Source organism: Dermacentor albipictus, chromosome 7 (assembly GCF_038994185.2).
Source record: "Dermacentor albipictus isolate Rhodes 1998 colony chromosome 7, USDA_Dalb.pri_finalv2, whole genome shotgun sequence".
In the NCBI taxonomy this organism is placed as follows: Eukaryota; Metazoa; Arthropoda; class Arachnida; order Ixodida; family Ixodidae; genus Dermacentor; species Dermacentor albipictus.
The window spans coordinates 113,078,896-113,097,080 of record NC_091827.1 but is presented as its reverse complement, the minus strand read 5'-3'; the positions used below and the strand labels follow the sequence as shown (position 1 = coordinate 113,097,080).

At 46.3% G+C, this 18,185-nt stretch overlaps 1 protein-coding gene across 1 annotated transcript in view; it reads right to left on the bottom strand.

The window, feature by feature from the left end:
* LOC135907291 (4-pyridoxate dehydrogenase-like) overlaps positions 1-3,021 on the bottom strand; it is an 88,397-nt gene extending 85,376 nt beyond the window's left edge. The window contains exon 1 of the mRNA XM_065438979.2: positions 2,796-3,021. Coding sequence (XP_065295051.1) covers positions 2,796-2,946 — 151 coding nt within the window. The 5' untranslated portion in view covers positions 2,947-3,021. The remainder of the gene's footprint in view (positions 1-2,795) is intronic.
* Positions 3,022-18,185: the final 15,164 nt, after the last annotated feature.

Below are 18,185 nucleotides of genomic sequence, written 5' to 3'. Positions count from 1 at the left end.
TTGTTTCATCGCTTCTCTGCCGACAGAGAGATTGCTTTCTGATTCTTGTAACTTGCGCCTCAGCTACTGAAACTAACGCGTGGTTGGTGTAGCTAAACGCCTTCAAGCGAACTACCTCTTCGGAGAAACACTGATGCACAAGGTGAGGGCAAGATTTTTTTTATGTACATATTTAAAACACATGTTCGTAATGCTTCTTTTGACGAGGTTAAGAGGAGCCGATCCATAAGGCAGGAACGGCTTGCTTCATCTTAGCTGCCAATCCCAGTACGTTTGGTCATTATGAAACACGATACATAAAACTGAAACTTAATCGATCCTTTCGATGGAAGTTCATGAGTCATTTCAAATTGTTCAAGGTTCCAACAACATCAAATTGTTCGCCAGCGGAGCTTCTGTCTAAAATTGCTAAAAAGTCATCCAATAACGTAAAAATCTTTAAAAAAATTAGAGCTTGAAAACTGATCGCTAAGGCGTGTGTCAACCTCACGTAAGAATAACTCATTTAAAACAAGGGTGAAGCAAGCTGCAATAAAAACACCGTTTTTCATCAGGTAGAAGCATCCGTCCCATCCTATGTAAGTAGAACTAAGGTAAGGTGACGTTACTTCCAGAAAGCTCACTGCCGGAACACCCACCCCATTCTAAAAGGCGATGAGTCCAAACCTGTCGATGCTTGCTTCAATGCATTGTTAGCAAGCATCGAGGTAGAGAGTAGCACACGTCTTTAATGTCGACCGAGAGGGCATCTAGGGTCTTCACCAGATAACTACTAAGACATTTTACTGCTTGCATTGAGTCCTTGACTGTAAAAGAATCATCGACCACAAGAACTTTCAGTTTATCTTGCACGAAAAGAGCCATTTGCTTTGGCCAAGTGTCTTTCCCGGGTAGAATAACTCTGAAGGGGCAATATATCATATGTGTTTTCGTGCTGTAAAATACTTCCAAAGCACTGTTCTTATAATTGCCTGTGGTTTTGGCAGTCCTCTGCAGGTTTAACTACTTTCAAAGTTTTTCTCGTCACTTTTGCACTTCCCCAAGAAAACACGTTAAAAAGTTAAAGGGATAACATAGAGAACGTTAAAAAGGGATAACATAGCTTCGGCCGCGTTTTCATTATACAATATCACGGGTGAGACAGCGAAGCCTCCTTCTTAGTCAGAAGTTAGCGCACGCAAAGTGCACGCTTTCAAATGAGACGATATCCGAGGAATGGGCTGACACATGGAGCCCACTTCACACTTGATCACAACGTCTGCACCACTGTTGATGCAGCGTTCCGTTTCACAAAATTCTTTGAGTGCCAAACGCGCGTGGTTTATAGAATTCCGCTCTCCCGTTGAAAGGTATATATCGGGCAAACCTGTCGCTGCCTAAATGAACGCTTAAAGGAGCCCTGCAATAATGTCGAAACCGGGGACAACGGCCACGTCACCGTGCGCTGCAAAAAAAAAATGCACCTGTACTCCGAAACTGCATAGACTGCATACCGGCGCCGAATCGTGCATACCGCCCAGAATCGTAATAAATGGGCGAGGTTTATTGTACAGGCAAAGTTGATACGTGATGAAGTAGGAAAATGTGTCAGCGTAGCGTCCCTGACGTCGACAGAAGTGGAATTTTGTTTGGATGTCTAACGAGTGGAGTGCGCATCTCAACTGTCGCGTTTTTAAGTGTATATAAGCGTCGACCGGATTTTTGTGTAAACAAGTTGAAGGTTGCGCTATGTGTGCGTCGTGTTCGCACATTGTTCGCGTCCTTTGAGCGCATTTGCATCATCGTCACGCTAAACCAACTCGCAAAACTAGGTGCACTGAATGACTTCATTTCTAATTTACATATCTACTGCTGGCTCCGAGCGTATTGTAATGTAGACGCGAAGGTGAAGAACAGAGTAGGAATTATGCTTCAGCAGAACTGTTTGTTGGCTTAGTTGGTGCTTGCTGAAAGACATACTTTTGTCGCAAGTTAAAACACATACAAAAGGAAAACACAGACATGTCTTCCTTTTGTGTGTCTTCCCTTTGTGTGTGTTTTAACTTGCGGCAAAAAACATGTATTTTATAGTCGCAAAAACTCGGTACTAGAAAACGAACTCTTCATTATGCGAAATTGTGACGCTAAGAGCAAGGGACATTCAAACCACAACGATAGCGCAGAGCACAGCGAACGATCGTTAAAAATTTTATCTGCCCGTAAAGCGCGTCGGCTTTTAAAGACTCATCGATAGTCGCTGGTGCTTGTATACCTTCCAGAGAGCACAACCCTATTCGGGTTGCGGATGCAATGAGATCGCACAAGGCTCAGCGAGAACATACACAGCAGCTAGAAACAACGACAACATTCCAGTAGGCTCCAAATCATGCAGGCTCGTCTTGCGCTGAGCGATAACTTTATTCGGTTTGCAGGTGAAATGCGGTCCGCAGGAAGAGGATAAACGAGTACAGGTGTCATTAAAATGCGAGACCGCTTGAAACATCCCCCAGCTAAGCTCTCGTAGACGAGCACTTTTTGGCGATAAAATGAAAAAAATCCACGGAAAGGTTCATTTGAATAGTTTAGCTTCTCAAAGCAAGTGAGAGACTACCAAGACGCCTTGGTACGAGTTATTTCTTATCACCTGGAGTTATTAAATGCCAGCTGGAAGTGCGGTACGCACGCGCGTTTTGCATTTTGAATTCAGCCGACCCGGACAGGAGTCAAATCCTCGTGCTCGGAAGAACGCCTTGACCACCTCGCCAGGTAAGCACGGCGATCAACCTCATCAGCTGCGCAAACACTTCGTGACTTACCTATGATGTAATCGTATTCCTTGTAAAGCGTACGGGCATTATAGCTGGAAATCTTAGGGCAGTGGTCAAGATGCAGCATGGCGAGCACAGAAGCAATCAAAAGCACCGGCCATTTCGGAGCAAGGAATGCCATGTACGGTGCTTGCGCCATGGCTCTTCACGCGGATTCAAGATCGCTGCCAGCGCGACGGACTGAACTGAGCTCGAAGTACAATGGCACACTTGGCCGGTAATACCCCAAGAGGAGGCATTGTTCGCGATGGCCGGTGAAGAAAAAACAAGGTAATGCAGAATGACAGCAGAGTGAAAGACACGTAAGCATTGTTACCGATTTTGTACTGAAGGCTTCAAACCATCGCAGGCCGTACTCATTGTGCGGGGAGGCTGAAATCTTGTTACTTAAATAAGTTGTTTATTTCTCAGTACATATCGATAGTGGGCGTCCTTCAACACCGGTGCCAGCTCCAAAGAAAATGGCGTACTTTCTTTTTTTCACGAACATTTCTTTGTCACCATTGTATTTTAATTTCTATTATCTTTTTATGATGAAAGGAAGGAATGGACTTATTTGCCTGTTTGCATTCAGGAAAGGAGCAAAAGCAGGCTTTTGCTCTTGCAACCATTCAGCACGAAGGCAGTACGCAGCACACAAATCACACAGACATGCCGAAACTATAGCGAATGTCACGATACAGAAGACACATAAAAAACACCGGTACCGAAATCTCACAGAATACATCTGAATAAAATTGTGTTACAATATACCACGCAACTTAAGAAATAAGTAAAGCGGAAACGAAACTGCCACTTCATCGCATGACTTCATTCACACAAACTCACCATTGTTTGCGACCAGAAACACATATGTGTTTCATATGAACCCTCCATAATTTCATAAACACAATCATGTGGGCGATGTTGTAACGAAGGCACCTGGTAACTGACTAGTTCTTTTCCATAAATCGTTTTTATTTGTGGCATTTGCCTACTCTATTGATAAAAGCCGTAGAGCAAATTACCGAATACATTCAAGTACTGCGGCTTGTATTGTTTAATGTATTGTATCAACTTGTAGTATGGCACTTAGTTTTTAGCACGGAACATTATAGGAAAATATCATTCGTTTTTGAAATCTTGACCTGGACACTGATATTCTTCGAGTGTACGTAAGACTTTTTATGATAACAGAGGGTTTTTTCGAAAAGTAATGTGAGTGATTATATTGTGAAGCGCCTATACGTTTTTGGACGACGCCGACGAAGGCGACGGCTAATAGCCTGGCTGCTCCTACTCGACGAGCTTTTTAACAATTTTAGTCACTATGGTTGTCCTCTACACCTTCGATCTAAACAGTAGACTGCTCGCGGCTGCAGGATCCTCAGCAGGCGAGTGATCCCCTTCAAGCGGCCAAGCGGGCGTGGTACACGGAACAAGCTTCGAGGTGGGCCGCAATCTGCTGCACTTCATGCAGCCCTAATCAAGACCCTGAAAAACATGGAGGCAGCGGGGCCGTTTACGTCTCCGCAATGTGAAGAAGAACATTTGAAGAATAGACCACGACATGATGAGGTTAACACAAGCCTATCGACAGACGATGTTGCCGACAACATGAACCAGGCAAGTTCTACGGCTACCGCGTACAAGAAAGAACAACCTGCTGGAATTCCGGTTATCTTCCAGCTAATGCAGCCTGAGTGTACGCTGTGGAAAGTAAACCCAAACATTCTAGCATCATCGATCGTGTCGACAGCACTAGAAAAAGTCCTCAGTCATTGCCTCAATAAGGATGACCGCCTCATGGTGAGTGTAGTCGCTCACCACCGCTAATTGCCTGCTCACTCTCACAACTTTAGCAGGGGAAGCCGCGCAAGCTCGCGTCCCATCTTCGTGCTGGGACACTTATGGACGTATTCAAGAAGTCCCTGTTGATTAGTCTGACAGAGTTGCAGGAATACCTCCCGGGACAAGGCGTCCTGTCAGCTCGTAGGCAAGTTTGCTACATCCATAATGAGGAAGTAACCACTACAGAACCACGTCGAAGATAAGTGATTCTACAATTCACCCAGTATTATCTCATGCCAAAACGTGTGCTACTTGTATTCTACAGCTACCCTGTGACTGACTACATGGGATCTGCAATGTAAGGTTACAACTGCTAAGAGCATGTTCATTTTGCAAAGTGCTGCAAAGGCACTATCCACTGCAGGGTATCTGCTGGACCCCATTCACACAAAGATTGCGCTTCTCGGGCTCAACCACTATGTGCTAACTGCGGTCTACCTCATTCGGCGTCGTATGGACTATGTCCGAGGAAAAGGACAGCTACACTTGCGCAAGCATTCAAACAAGTACAAGGAAAACCCCTATCGCGGCGAGAGTCCCAACCGAATCCAAAGCTGGTATTTACGAGCCTGACGGCTGTTGACCACAACGCGTCCCACCGCGGAGCGACATCGAAAAAAGAAGCCGTGTCGATTCTGACACACCACAACGTTGACAAATGCCAAAGAAGACCTATGCTTCATCTGTTCTGGAATCGCGAGAACATACCAAGTCACTGCACAAGACCTCACAAGACCTAACATCTAATCAACCTATCACCACACTCCGGAACACCAGGGAAGTTCATGTACATGCATTGACCTCGACAACGAGTGAAATTATTATCGCAAATTTGTTTGCACCTATGCTATTCGACGCAATCAATGCTCTTCTTCGCGCTGATCTTGCAACTAGTAAGCTCCCTGAGGTTGAGGCTGTCATGGCTTTTGAGCCCCTAGTGACAGCATCTTACCACGTCGAACGGCATTTCTTCATTGAACCAACGATGATTTGTTCGGGTGCTTCAAGGCCAGTGGTTACCACAAACAGTCATCTAAATTCGTGTACTATTTTTTAATGAATTGCCCAAGGTCTGCGTTGAAAGCTCTCTTATTTTCAGAACCTTGTACGTACTTACAAATTTCCTTTTGTGGTGACATATGAGTCTAGCATAGACCGGATCTCTCGGATAAGTGGTTATCATTTCGTACATTAGCAGCAGATGAATGGTATCAGCCGGCTACTGATTGGCTTCCCCAACGGCGTTCCTGTAGCGGAGAATGTTGTCTCCCGCGTAATCCGAATGAGTGCATTTGTACATAGACAATCGCTGGCAAGCAGACGTTTCCTCTAATAACTGCCTACTTGGAGCGAGGGGTAGTATTTGATGTGCCAAGACTGAAAAATATAATCTCAACAGCAGCTGGCCCGCACATTATCCGTGGCAATTTTAACGCCCACAACATCATTTAGGGCAGTAGGCGCACCTGTGGGCGAGGGGATAGGCTGGCTATTTTACTCGCGGACCATCTCATTGGACCATTGAACGAGGGTAGCATTACTTACCTGAAGGGACCATGAGTCAACAGCTGCATTGACCTATCCTTTGTTTCACGGTCTTTTGTTCAAAGGTTTAGCTCGTGCACTGACTTCGAGACAAGGGGCAGTGACCACTACCCATTTCTAATATCGGCTTCTGGTTTGCAAATGCCTTCACTAAAAATGAAAATGAAATGCACAAACTGTGATGGTTTTAGAGACACCTCTTGCCGAGTAATTGCAGCTGCAACTCGAGGCAGTGAACTTGTGCCAACTGTAGTACATTGCCTGAAGAAAACACCGCGTACTGCATTCCAGTACCTTGAGATGCCTGCTAATAATGACGAGTATGAGCACCTTCACGCTACACGAAGATGTGCAAAGAAAAACACTGCGCACTAAGGATCTTAAAGGTCTGCGTGCTACTCGACGAGCACAGCTTCGAATAAGACGATATGTCACGAAATTGTGTCGGCAACGGTGGACGCATTTTCGCGCGACGCTGCATGTACGCAAGCTCGTGGCTATTATCTGGCGTGTCATCACGTGATTGCGGACGCCAGCCCAGCAGTTGTACGCTTTCATCGCACTCTCATTACACGAAGGACTAACCATGAGACAAGCTGCATAATAATACTGTAGGCTTATATCTGGATCTGGGAATCGCGGTACATGCAGCATGCCTTCGGCTGACAGACAACCTCCATGAACATCTATGGATTCAGTGGATCTCCCCTTCACCACAGAAGGACTTTCAGCGGCTATAGCTGATACAAGCAAGAGGTCTTCTCCCGGCCTTGACGAAGTCAGCTCTCAAGCTATAGCGCACCTTACCTGCCAGTGCCGTCTCCGACTGCTGGAAATGTACAGTACTTTGTGGACAAGTGGTAAAATGCCTGGTGAATGGAAAGTCGCTAAAATTGTGCCTGTCATCAAGCCTGGGAAACAGCCGACCAGCTACGCATCTTTCCGACCTATAACCCTGCTGAGCTGGCTTGGGAAACTAATGGAAAATGATTCATTAGCAAATTCCTTGATTTCTTGAAACGCGAGGCATCTATTCCAAAGAAATGAATGGCTTTCAGCCGAATACATCAGTACATCAGTACTGGACTGTATAATATCACTGATTGCCTCCGTAGAAAAACATCTAAATATTTGACATATTCCTACTGTCATATTCCTTGACATCAAAGCCGCCGTCGACTCTGTTGACTGATGACTGATATAAAACGCCGACGCGCTTGCCCGCTGATCAGATTTTCGACGATCGCCGACCGTGTTCGCCAATATTGCTATGCTTTAAATGTAACTTGCTTTTGTGGGCACAAGTTCGCCCAATAAAGAGTTAGTTTCGTCGTTCACTGTTTTACCGCTGTATTATTCATTACCACGTCACTACCACGTGACACAATTATCAAACATTTTTATTCGTTGTACTAATCTGATCAATATATTTTTCATTTGACTTAATGAGATTACTTTTTGGACATACCCTACTTATATTTATCGTAGCGTTTTCGAAGCGATGCCTAAAATTATTGCAAAATAGAGTAATCGAAAAAGATTGCGCGCCAGCGACAGGGGAATAAGTGCACTAAGTTTTTGTAGGGTATCCCACATACGTTGAGCAAAACGTTAAAAATAATCAGATGCCACGTAGCTGGTCAGAACCAAGGTAATGTTGTTTGCCGTTGCCTAGAGATACTCAGATAATTTTTGCATTTCTCCTAAGCACATCATTACTCCAAATTGATCACTTTCGCAAACATTATAATTAGGTGAATAGTGTCAATCAGAAAGTCGTACAGCAACATAAAAAACTTTCCATAAGGTTTTCTGTTCCTCCACACGTGCTACATAAAAGGGTTTTTTTTTTTTCGAGCGTGAAAGGAGCCCGCGATTGTACGTAAAATTGATGCGGGAGTGGCCGCTCGAGGCACTTTACGCGTATGCTTTGCTTCTTTCACGCTCTGAAAAATAGTTTTGTGTAGCACGTATCGAGCAACAGAAAAGTCTGTCCAGAGTTTTTCATGTTCCTCTACAATTTTACAAAACATATGCTAGTTGTGTAAAACACATACAACACATATGCCTAGTTGCGTGAAAAGTTTGTCTATGAGCGTGTTCCAAGTCGAATAGTCTTGAACCCACACTCCCATACCTGTTTGCCATCTTTCCTGCTCTGTCATTCTACCTTCACAGACCCTCGCCGCCGTGGCCCGGGGGCTATGACGTTGCGCTACTGAGCGCGAAGTTGCGAGTTCAAACCCAGCCGCAGCGAACACATTCCAATGGAGGTGGAGTCGAAAAACGCTTATTTATCGTGCATTGTGTGAACTAATGTAGGGAACCCCAGCTGGTTAAAATAATGCTGGAGCCCCCTGCTACGGCATGATCAGGTGGTAGTTTTCTCATGTAAAACTCCAGAATCTTGTTTAATTTTGCCTTCGCAGCGAATAACTCTATTGCCATTTCGCAATTTTAAGCAGGAGATCTATACTTTGTACTGGAAGCGTTCATTTGTAGCTTATCGTGCGTCAGTGAGCACAACCGCTACTTCAGGTAATTTTTACGTGCCATTTCAAGCTCTTTATAGTTGAAGCTTTAAAGAACATGGTACTATCGCCTACATTGCCTAGCTTATTAAGTAGACTCAAGAACCTGGTGCATGTCCCTAATGTCAACAAGATATTTAAGAATTCATCCTTGCGGAAAACCAATTATAATTATCGTGTAAGATGACACATCTCTGTTTATAGAGCATACTAATTTATCACTACAACAGTAGCGTATAATATGCAGAATGATACTTCTTCAACGTGCTATTTTGGCAAGAGGCACCACACAGAGTTTACGCATTGAAACATCATAGTATAGATTCTAACCTTCATCCGATTTTTAGTCGACCCTCTATAGACGGTATGAGCTACCCTTTCAAAAGATCATAGGTGTTCAGTCATGCCTGACTCAGATCATTTACCCGCTCTGGTGACAACATCATAATTCAGTACAAACTCAGCCTGCAAAACCACACTGTACTTCATCCCTGTGCCTTCGCGCTCCAAAACGTAGTTCCCTGGAAACGCCAATATTGAAAGAAATCTTCTCCACCTTGACGTCACGGAATTTACCTAATTGGCTTGTGCATCTGTACAAATTATGTTTCAGCTTGAGGGTGGTGTATTTACCACTGTACATCTTAGGTTCCCATTGACTACTTCTAACGTGTTGTCGGGTGACGGTACCGGGGGCGTCAGGTGGACACGGGGACGTCGGAATGCCACCGGCAACATGGTTCCGTAAACCGTGGCTTGAGTACGCTCTATAGTCACGGTTTGCGTGGCAACTTGACTTGCGGGCGCCATCTGTGCTGGCGATTATCGCTCTACGTGCGCCGGGTTGTGCGCTCATTTTTCGGCAGAAGCCTCTTTCCCAGCGCAGATATTCGACGCGATGCGCACAAGGCACTTTAAACGCGAATAGCGCTCGTTTAGATAAACGAAAAAGAATTACTGTGGACCACCTGATCAGTGGTGGGGACCAGCTGTTCGTTATTTTGTCAGGTGGACGTTACTCAATGTGCGTATATCGCAGTGTAGCATTAGGGTTGTTCGGCAGTGCAAGTCGAGTCGAAAATATTGCCACGACAAACTTGGTGACATTCAAGTTGTGCGCCCTTTGCATTGGGCACAGTGCACGCCGTACAGTGATGATGATGTTAATCAACAACAGGCAGCGATCTTCGTGGCACGGGCAGCCAGTTGGACCCGGCTCGCATGCGCCACGCGCACGAGGTGTCACGCGAGAAGAGGAAGACGTTTTTCGAGCCCAGTTTGGGAACGCGACTGCCGCGGATTCCTGCCGGACCGCAGTGACTTTTACTTGTGGGCACAAGTTCGCCTTTAATAAATACCCTTGTTTTATTAACATCGTTACATTTCTGGTGGAGGTGCGGGGTATGAGTCGAAGCCCCACGAACGAAAGTCAGCGTAGCTCCGACAACCCACGAGTCCATCCCGTTGAACTGACACCTGTACACCAGCGGACCAGCCGCCGTCTTCGAGGTGACTCGCCCGAATTCGGCCCTCTTCTCTTCTTGCCAAGAGAAACTCCCACAACGGACGCCGCCACAATGACTACCCAGGTAACACCGGCACAGCTAGTCGTAAGCCAACCTCGCAAGCCGCCAACATTCCATGGTGACTCGTTCGAAGACGTGGAAGATTGGTTGGAACTGTTCGAGAGAGTGGCGAGCTTTAATGAATGGAATGAGAGACAGAAGCTCCGTAACGTCTATTTCGCGTTGGAAGACTTCGCAAAAACGTGGTTTGAAAACCACGAACTCTCTTTGACCTCTTGAGGGGAATTTCGACGACAACTGCTAGCAACGTACGCCAGCACGGATCGTAAAGAAAAGGCTGAAATCGCACTTCAAGCCAGGAATCAGCTCACAAACGAGAACGTGGCGATGTACATCGAGGACATGTCCCGCCTGTTCAAGCGTGCTGATCCCACCATGAGTGAAGATAAGAAGCTGCGCCATCTCATGCGTGGGGTAAAGCAGGAACTCTTCGCAGTTCTCGTCCGCAACCCACCGCGCACGGTTGCCGAGTTCAGGTGTGAAGCAACGACCATCGAAAAGACGCTGGAACAGCGGGCTCGGCAATACAACCGTGAGGCAAGCTGCGCACCTGTCCATGTCTTCCCTGGAGGCCTGCCAAATGACCTGGAAGCCCTGCGGGAGCTTGTCAGGTCAGTGATCAGGGAAGAGCTCAACAAGTTTCAGACACCTCAGGCTCCAGCTGCACTATCTATCGTCGACGTTGTCCGGGACGAACTCAGGAACGTCATACGGGATCCAGAGCGTGAGCCACAGCCGACGCGGCGCATCCCAACGTACGCCGACGTACTCAGGCAACCTGCGGTACACAGTAGTGGAGCAGTTGCGACGACCGTTCCCTACCCGTCGACAGTACAAAGTGCACCTCGTCTACTGGAACCACCGGCTGCCTATCAGCCTTTAGCACGTAGTGCACCTCGCTTTGTGGAACAAAGGCCCCGGAAAAGTGACGTCTGGCGTGACCACGAGCGTAGGCCTCTGTGCTTCCACTGCGGAGAAGCGGGTCACCTGTATAGGTTCTGCCCGTACCGTCAAGTTGGGTTAAGGGGTTTTCCCTTAAGCGCACCATGCCCCCGAAACGGTGAAAGGCCAGCGGAGATCGAAGAATACCTGTCGACGCGCCAAAGCCCCGTTACTCTTCGCCAACGTCAACCACGATCACCGTCACCCATGCGCTACCGATCGCCTAGCCCACGCGCGTCTCCAAGATTGCCTAGGCGTCGTTCACCAAGCCCACACCAGGAAAACTGAAGCAAGCGACCTGTGGAGGTGAGGCCGCTGATAACCAAAGTTACGAAGATCCTCCAACGCGATTCCAGTGCGGTGACGAGATAATTCCAGTCTACAGGTGCAGGAACGAAACGATTACGTCAGATTTGCGGTTGATAATAGACGGATGCGAGCTGAATGCCTTAGTCGACACCGGCGCTGATTATTCGGTACTAAGCTTCAAGATGGCGAAGCGCCTTAAAAAAGTTGTGACGAAGTGGACTGGTCCGCAGATACGGACGGCAGGCGGCCATCTTATTACGCCCCTTGGCCGATGCACCGCAAGACTTACGATAAAAGGCTTCACTTACGTTTCTGACTTTATTGTACTGCCAGAATGTTCGCGGGAACTTATATTGGGAATGGGTTTTCTACAAGCTAACGGTGCCATAATTAACCTACGTAGGTCCAGTGTATCTTTCTCGACAAAACAAGCTATACCTGTGGAAGAATCGGAGGAGCGACGTCTCGCTGCACTGCGCGTCGTTGACGATGACGTAACTGTGCCGCCACGCTGCAGTATAATGGTTCTTGTGGAGAATGAAAGATTTTCCGACCGCGAAGGCATAGCCGATGGAAACATCGAGCTCCTTTTCAACAAAGGTATTTGCGTGGCTCGGGGCCTTGTTCAGTTAAGCGATGGCCGTGCAAATGTCGCACTTACAAATTTCGGTAATGAATTCCAACACATCGCACAAGGAACAGCTATTGCCTATTTCCACGAGTTCTGTGAAGCGACCGAATTATGCAGCCTAACTTCGTCAACTGCCCTGACAGGAACCTGCAGTGTCGACAGATCCATTACCGTCAACCCGAGACTCCCTGAAGCCCAAAAGAAACAGATATATGCCCTGATAAAGGATTTTTCTGACTGCTTCTCCACGTCCTCGAAGGTACGGCGCACGTCTGTTGCGAAGCACAGAATCATAACAGAGGACGCCACAAGACCGGTATGCCAGCACCCGTATCGAGTGTCACCAAAAGAAAGGGAGATCATCAAGAAGCAAGTAGAGGAGATGCTTTCAGATGACGTTATTCAGCCTTCCAGCAGTCCATGGGCGTCTCCGGTAGTGCTGGTTAAGAAAAAAGATAACACACTTCGATTCTGCGTCGACTACCGTAAGCTGAACAGCGTAACCAAGCGGGATGTGTACCCCCTTCCGCGTATCGACGATACGTTAGATCGGCTCCGATGTGCAAAGTTTTTCTCCTCCCTGGACCTCAAGAGTGGATATTGGCAAATAGAGGTGGATGAACGGGACCGTGAAAAGACAGCATTCGTGACCCCTGATGGCCTCTACGAATTTAAAGCACTTCCATTCGGCCTTTGTTCCGCACCCGCAACGTTCCAGCGAATGATGGACTCTGTGCTTGCAGGATTGAAATGGCAGTCATGCTTAGTGTATTTGGATGATGTGGTCGTATTTTCCACCACATTTGACCAACATCTAGAGCGCCTGCGACTAGTATTAGAAGCTATTCGAGCAGCAGACTTGACAATTAAGCCGAAAAAATGTCAATTCGGCTTCGATGAACTTCGGTTTCTCGGACACGTCATCAGTGCTGAAGGCGTTCGACCAGATCCCGAAAAGACAGCAGCTGTTGCGAGGTTCCCGACACCCACGGACAAAAAGTCAGTGCGACGTTTCTTGGGTTTATGCGCATACTACAGAAGATTTGTGGAAAACTTTTCAAACATCGCTGAGCCCCTTACAATACTGACAAGAGAAGATCAACCTTTCATGTGGAAAAGCGAACAACAAGACGCCTTTGACGAGTTACGGAAACGCCTGCAAGCTTCTCCAATCCTTGCCCATTTTGATGAGACAGCCGACACTGAGGTCCATACCGATGCGAGTAACGTCGGCCTCGGTGCCATACTAGTGCAGTGGAATAACGGCCAGGAGAAAGTAATTGCTTATGCCAGCCGTAAGCTCTCGAAAGCAGAGACAAACTACTCCGCAACCGAGAAAGAGTGCCTTGCAGTCATTTGGGCAATATGTAAATTTCGGCCCTACCTATATGGTAGACCATTCAGAGCAGTCAGCGATCACCATTCGCTTTGCTGGCTGGCGAATCTCAAGGATCCATCCGGACGACTAGCAAGATGGAGCCTTAGGCTTCAAGAGTATGACATTACTGTAGTATACCGATCGGGGAGGAAACACAGCGATGCCGACTGCTTGTCACGCGCACCCGTTGAGACAACTGTGTCAGAAGAAGAGGATTTCCCGTTCCTTAGCATTGTTGACACTTCACAAATTGCTCAACAACAACGAGATGACCCGGAATTGCTTCCGCTTATACAGCGCCTGGAGGGACTGGACGTTCAACTGCCGCGTATTTTCTCTAGGGGGCTATCCTCGTTCTGTCTGCGAGGAAGTGTCCTCTACAAGAGAAACTTCGAGAACAGCGAGACAAAGTTTTTACTTGTCGTACCCACATCTATGCGAGAAGAAGTTTTGCATGCATGTCACGATGAGCCGACGTCTGGACACATGGGCGTGAGCCGTACAGTCGCCAGGATTCGTCTGAAATATTACTTGCCCAAGTTCTTAGCATCAGTGCAGCACTACGTCAAGACTTGCCGCGAGTGTCAAAGGCGCAAGACTCCATCCGTAAAACCGGCCGGCCTCCTCCAGCCAATAGATCCACCAAACGCCCCATTCCAACAAGTCGGTATAGACCTCCTTGGACCCTTCCCAACATCATCTTTAGGCAAAAAGTGGATAGTTGTGGCCACGGACTATCTGACCCGTTACGCAGAAACTGATTCCCTGTACAATGCAACGGCTGTCGAAGTTGCAAAATTCTTTGTCCACAATATCGTGCTCAGGCATGGCGCTCCCACAGTTGTCATTACCGATCGTGGAACGGCCTTTACTGCGGACCTAATGAAGTGCTTGTTGCAAATGACACATACTGATCACAGGAAAACTACTGCGTACCACCCTCAGACAAACGGTTTAACTGAACGCCTTAACAGAACACTGACCGACATGCTTTCGATGTATGTCGACGTTGAACACAGGCTGTGGGACGAAATTTTGCCATACATCACCTTCGCATATAATACGGCCGTTCAGGAAACAACACGAGTCACCCCGTTTGAACTTGTATTCGGCCGAGCAGTAACCACAACTTTGGATGCTATGTTGCCGTTAGAGGCAGAAACCCATAACTCATCTGACCTAGATGATTTCTTGCAACGAGCCGAGGAGGCACGACAGATGGCAAGGTACCGAATACGCCGCCAACAACGCATCGACTCCAGCCGGTACAACCAGCGCCGTAGTGAAGCTCACTACCAGCCCGGTGACAAGGTGTGGGTATGGACCCCAGTGCGCCGCCGTGGACTGTCTGAAAAGCTTCTGTGCCGATACTTCGGCCCTTACGAAATACTTCGTCGTATAAGCGACATCACTTACGAAGTGAAATCCGCTGGACACGAGAGCCCAAGACGGCGCAACTCCACGGAAGTTGTGCATGTTGTCCGCATGAAACCCTACGAGGAGAGGTCATGAACAACAACAACAAAAAAAGTGAGAGCCCACAGGAACCCCTACTTCGTCTCACGCATCGGGCCGATGCGGCAAGGAGGGGGATAATGCCACGACAAACTTGGTGACATTCAAGTTGTGCGCCCTTTGCATTGGGCACAGTGCACGCCGTACAGTGATGATGATGTTAATCAACAACAGGCAGCGATCTTCGTGGCACGGGCAGCCAGTTGGACCCGGCTCGCATGCGCCACGCGCACGAGGTGTCACGCGAGAAGAGGAAGACGTTTTTCGAGCCCAGTTTGGGAACGCGACTGCCGCGGATTCCTGCCGGACCGCAGTGACTTTTACTTGTGGGCACAAGTTCGCCTTTAATAAATACCCTTGTTTTATTAACATCGTTACAATATCACCAGCTCGTGACTGCAACACAGCTGTTCGTCGATGCATATTTCAGTCATCGTGGAATGTGAGATATTCTTATCATTATGATTCTCTAGAAAATGCCGTGTGCTACAATGCGCACATACATACATACATACATACATACATACATACATACATACATACATACATACATACATACATACATACATACATACATACATACATACATACATACATACATACATACATACATACATACATACATACATACATACATACATACATACATACATACATACATACATACATACATACATACATACATACATACATACATACATACATACATACATACATGCATGCATGCATGCATGCATACATACATATATTAGTAGGTTTGGGATGCGCAGCAATTAAACTGGCAAAAAAATTTTTCTTCGGTACATGACGTCAAAAAGAAACACGATTTCATTGAATATTTGCACCTTGCCTTTGGCTCTTTTAAGCTTATTATTTGTTACATGTTTTACCAGTATGCCACAAGTGAAGAGCAAGACCTTAGTGCATATGGAAAGCGGCTCTAAATTCGCGTGTATAAGATATCTAAAACAATGAAAGCTAAGGTACTCTGTTCTAACGTAGGCTTATGAACACACAGATTTTTTAAACTTACTATTGAACTGTTGACATATTTGTATTTATAGAGAAAGCCGCGTGTCTGTAACATAATAGATTTTATCTTTGAACTGGTTCGCCGTACAGATATATAACTGCGCTCATCTCAGCCAATTTCTCCTGTTCTGCAAGGCTACCAAAAATGGCACTCACAAGAGAAGGTGGATGAGAAATAAATAGAAAACGTCTCTCCATGAGTCTTCACGTGGCGGAAAAGCAAAATGCTAGAGCGATAAAAATGTTCCATAGTTTCCGCACAATGTCGTAACACATTGTTCAAACTCTCTTGTTATGCACCTGCCTTTTCACAGACATAAAGGCATTCACATTTAAAGAAAGACTGCAGATTGCGTTATTCAAGCTGACAGTTACAAGCATGAACATGGCGTATCATTTGTACTCGAGCTATTGTGATCACAGCAGGGCGTGCACACTATCGAAAATACAAGTATCTTCAATGCTATTTTAATATAATTTATGGGTATCTTGTATTTGTAACAAACTTGTTGGGTCCCAAAAGTGTGTACTTTGCAATTGTATACGTTCATTAGGTTAAATAAACTTTCAAACTTTCAAATACGTTGGGCAAGACGTGTTTCATGCAGTGTCCGTATTTGCCGCACATAGTATGAAGTGTCGTGTGTCCTAGAAGATACACCTACCACAATTTCTACGAAAATTCCCAGTCATTGAAGCTCGCAAATGAGGGCACTTAAACCTTAATTTAAGCGACGACACTAGTACACTAATTCATATTTATGACAACCTAACACGACTGAAAGAAGGTCTGGTACTCTGCGGCGATATACTGTTGAAAATTCGTAATAATTATTACTAACACATTTCTAAATTATTGTTTCTAGGCAGAATGGTAACTGCAAAATAGAATTCGGCAAGTTTTTATGCTCCCGCTTTTTTAGACACGTTGTACTTCGAACCATAATATGAAAAATAATGAAGATAACGTAACGAAGAGTCAATACTCTAGTCACAGGGGCACTTTCAAATTCCTTTGAACCAACCATCCTTTACTTCAAGGGAAGATGTGTGCTGTAACATGGGTGCCTCAAAGGAAGCCTAGTTGAAGAAAGTTTTGAGTCAACAGAGTCCGCGTTTGTCTTTTTAAATCTCAAAGAACACCCTCGAGCCTAGGGGACGACCAACAGAGAGAGAATGATCTTTTATTATGAGCAAGCGCAGTGTGCGCCCTAGGTGGGCAGCCTCCTTATTACAGGTAGCGGTGGGCCACAGCCATCTCCCGTGCCCGTTCGATCGGCTGCGCTGTTTCTTCGAGTCCAGGTCGGTTAGCTTGGCCTCCTACTGCTCCTCAGTTAGCGTTTGGATGTCTACTATGCCATGTTTTCGTACACATCCCCATATCATATGACATAATGTGCCTGGGACGTCGCAGTACTTGCAGATGTATGAGTGCTCAGATGGTGAAATTTGGTGCAATAAGATACCGTGGACGTTGGTATTCGTTTGCAATTTTCTGAGTGTTACTGCTCCTTCCCTAGTTAGGCTGGAGTGAAGTGGTGGGTAACTTCTGTCTGGCCTGTAGTGTTGCAATTTTTTTCTATATGTATATGGATGTTTCATTTTTAGCTGTGAAAAACAAAATTTTTTCTATTATAAAAGTTTCTAAGCACTAAGCACTTTCGTGACGCCTGCAGTCACAGTGATGAATGCGTCAGTACAGTAGCGTCGTCATAGACGGTCGCCATCAGCAACATAGACGCAACATGGGTGCCATGTAAGATTTGGTTATCGGCTGCTGCGCGCCGAAGCGTCATCATTTTTTTTTCAGCACGACGTTAGCTTTTTTCGTTCCTGGTCACTTTTACGGTTTTGGATGCATTCCGATTTCTGTTAAGAAGCTTCAGCGGAGCCCACCTGGAGACTATGTACATATCCGTTGAACTAATATTCCTTTGCAAGCTCTGTGCTCCTTAAGTTCAAAAGTCCTTTGGTGTGCCCATGTGATGGGGCTATAAAGCTACATCGGACATACGTGCGAACAGTACAGTTTGTCGTCTTAAAGATACTGCGGAGCCATAAGGGGAAAGCACTTCCGTA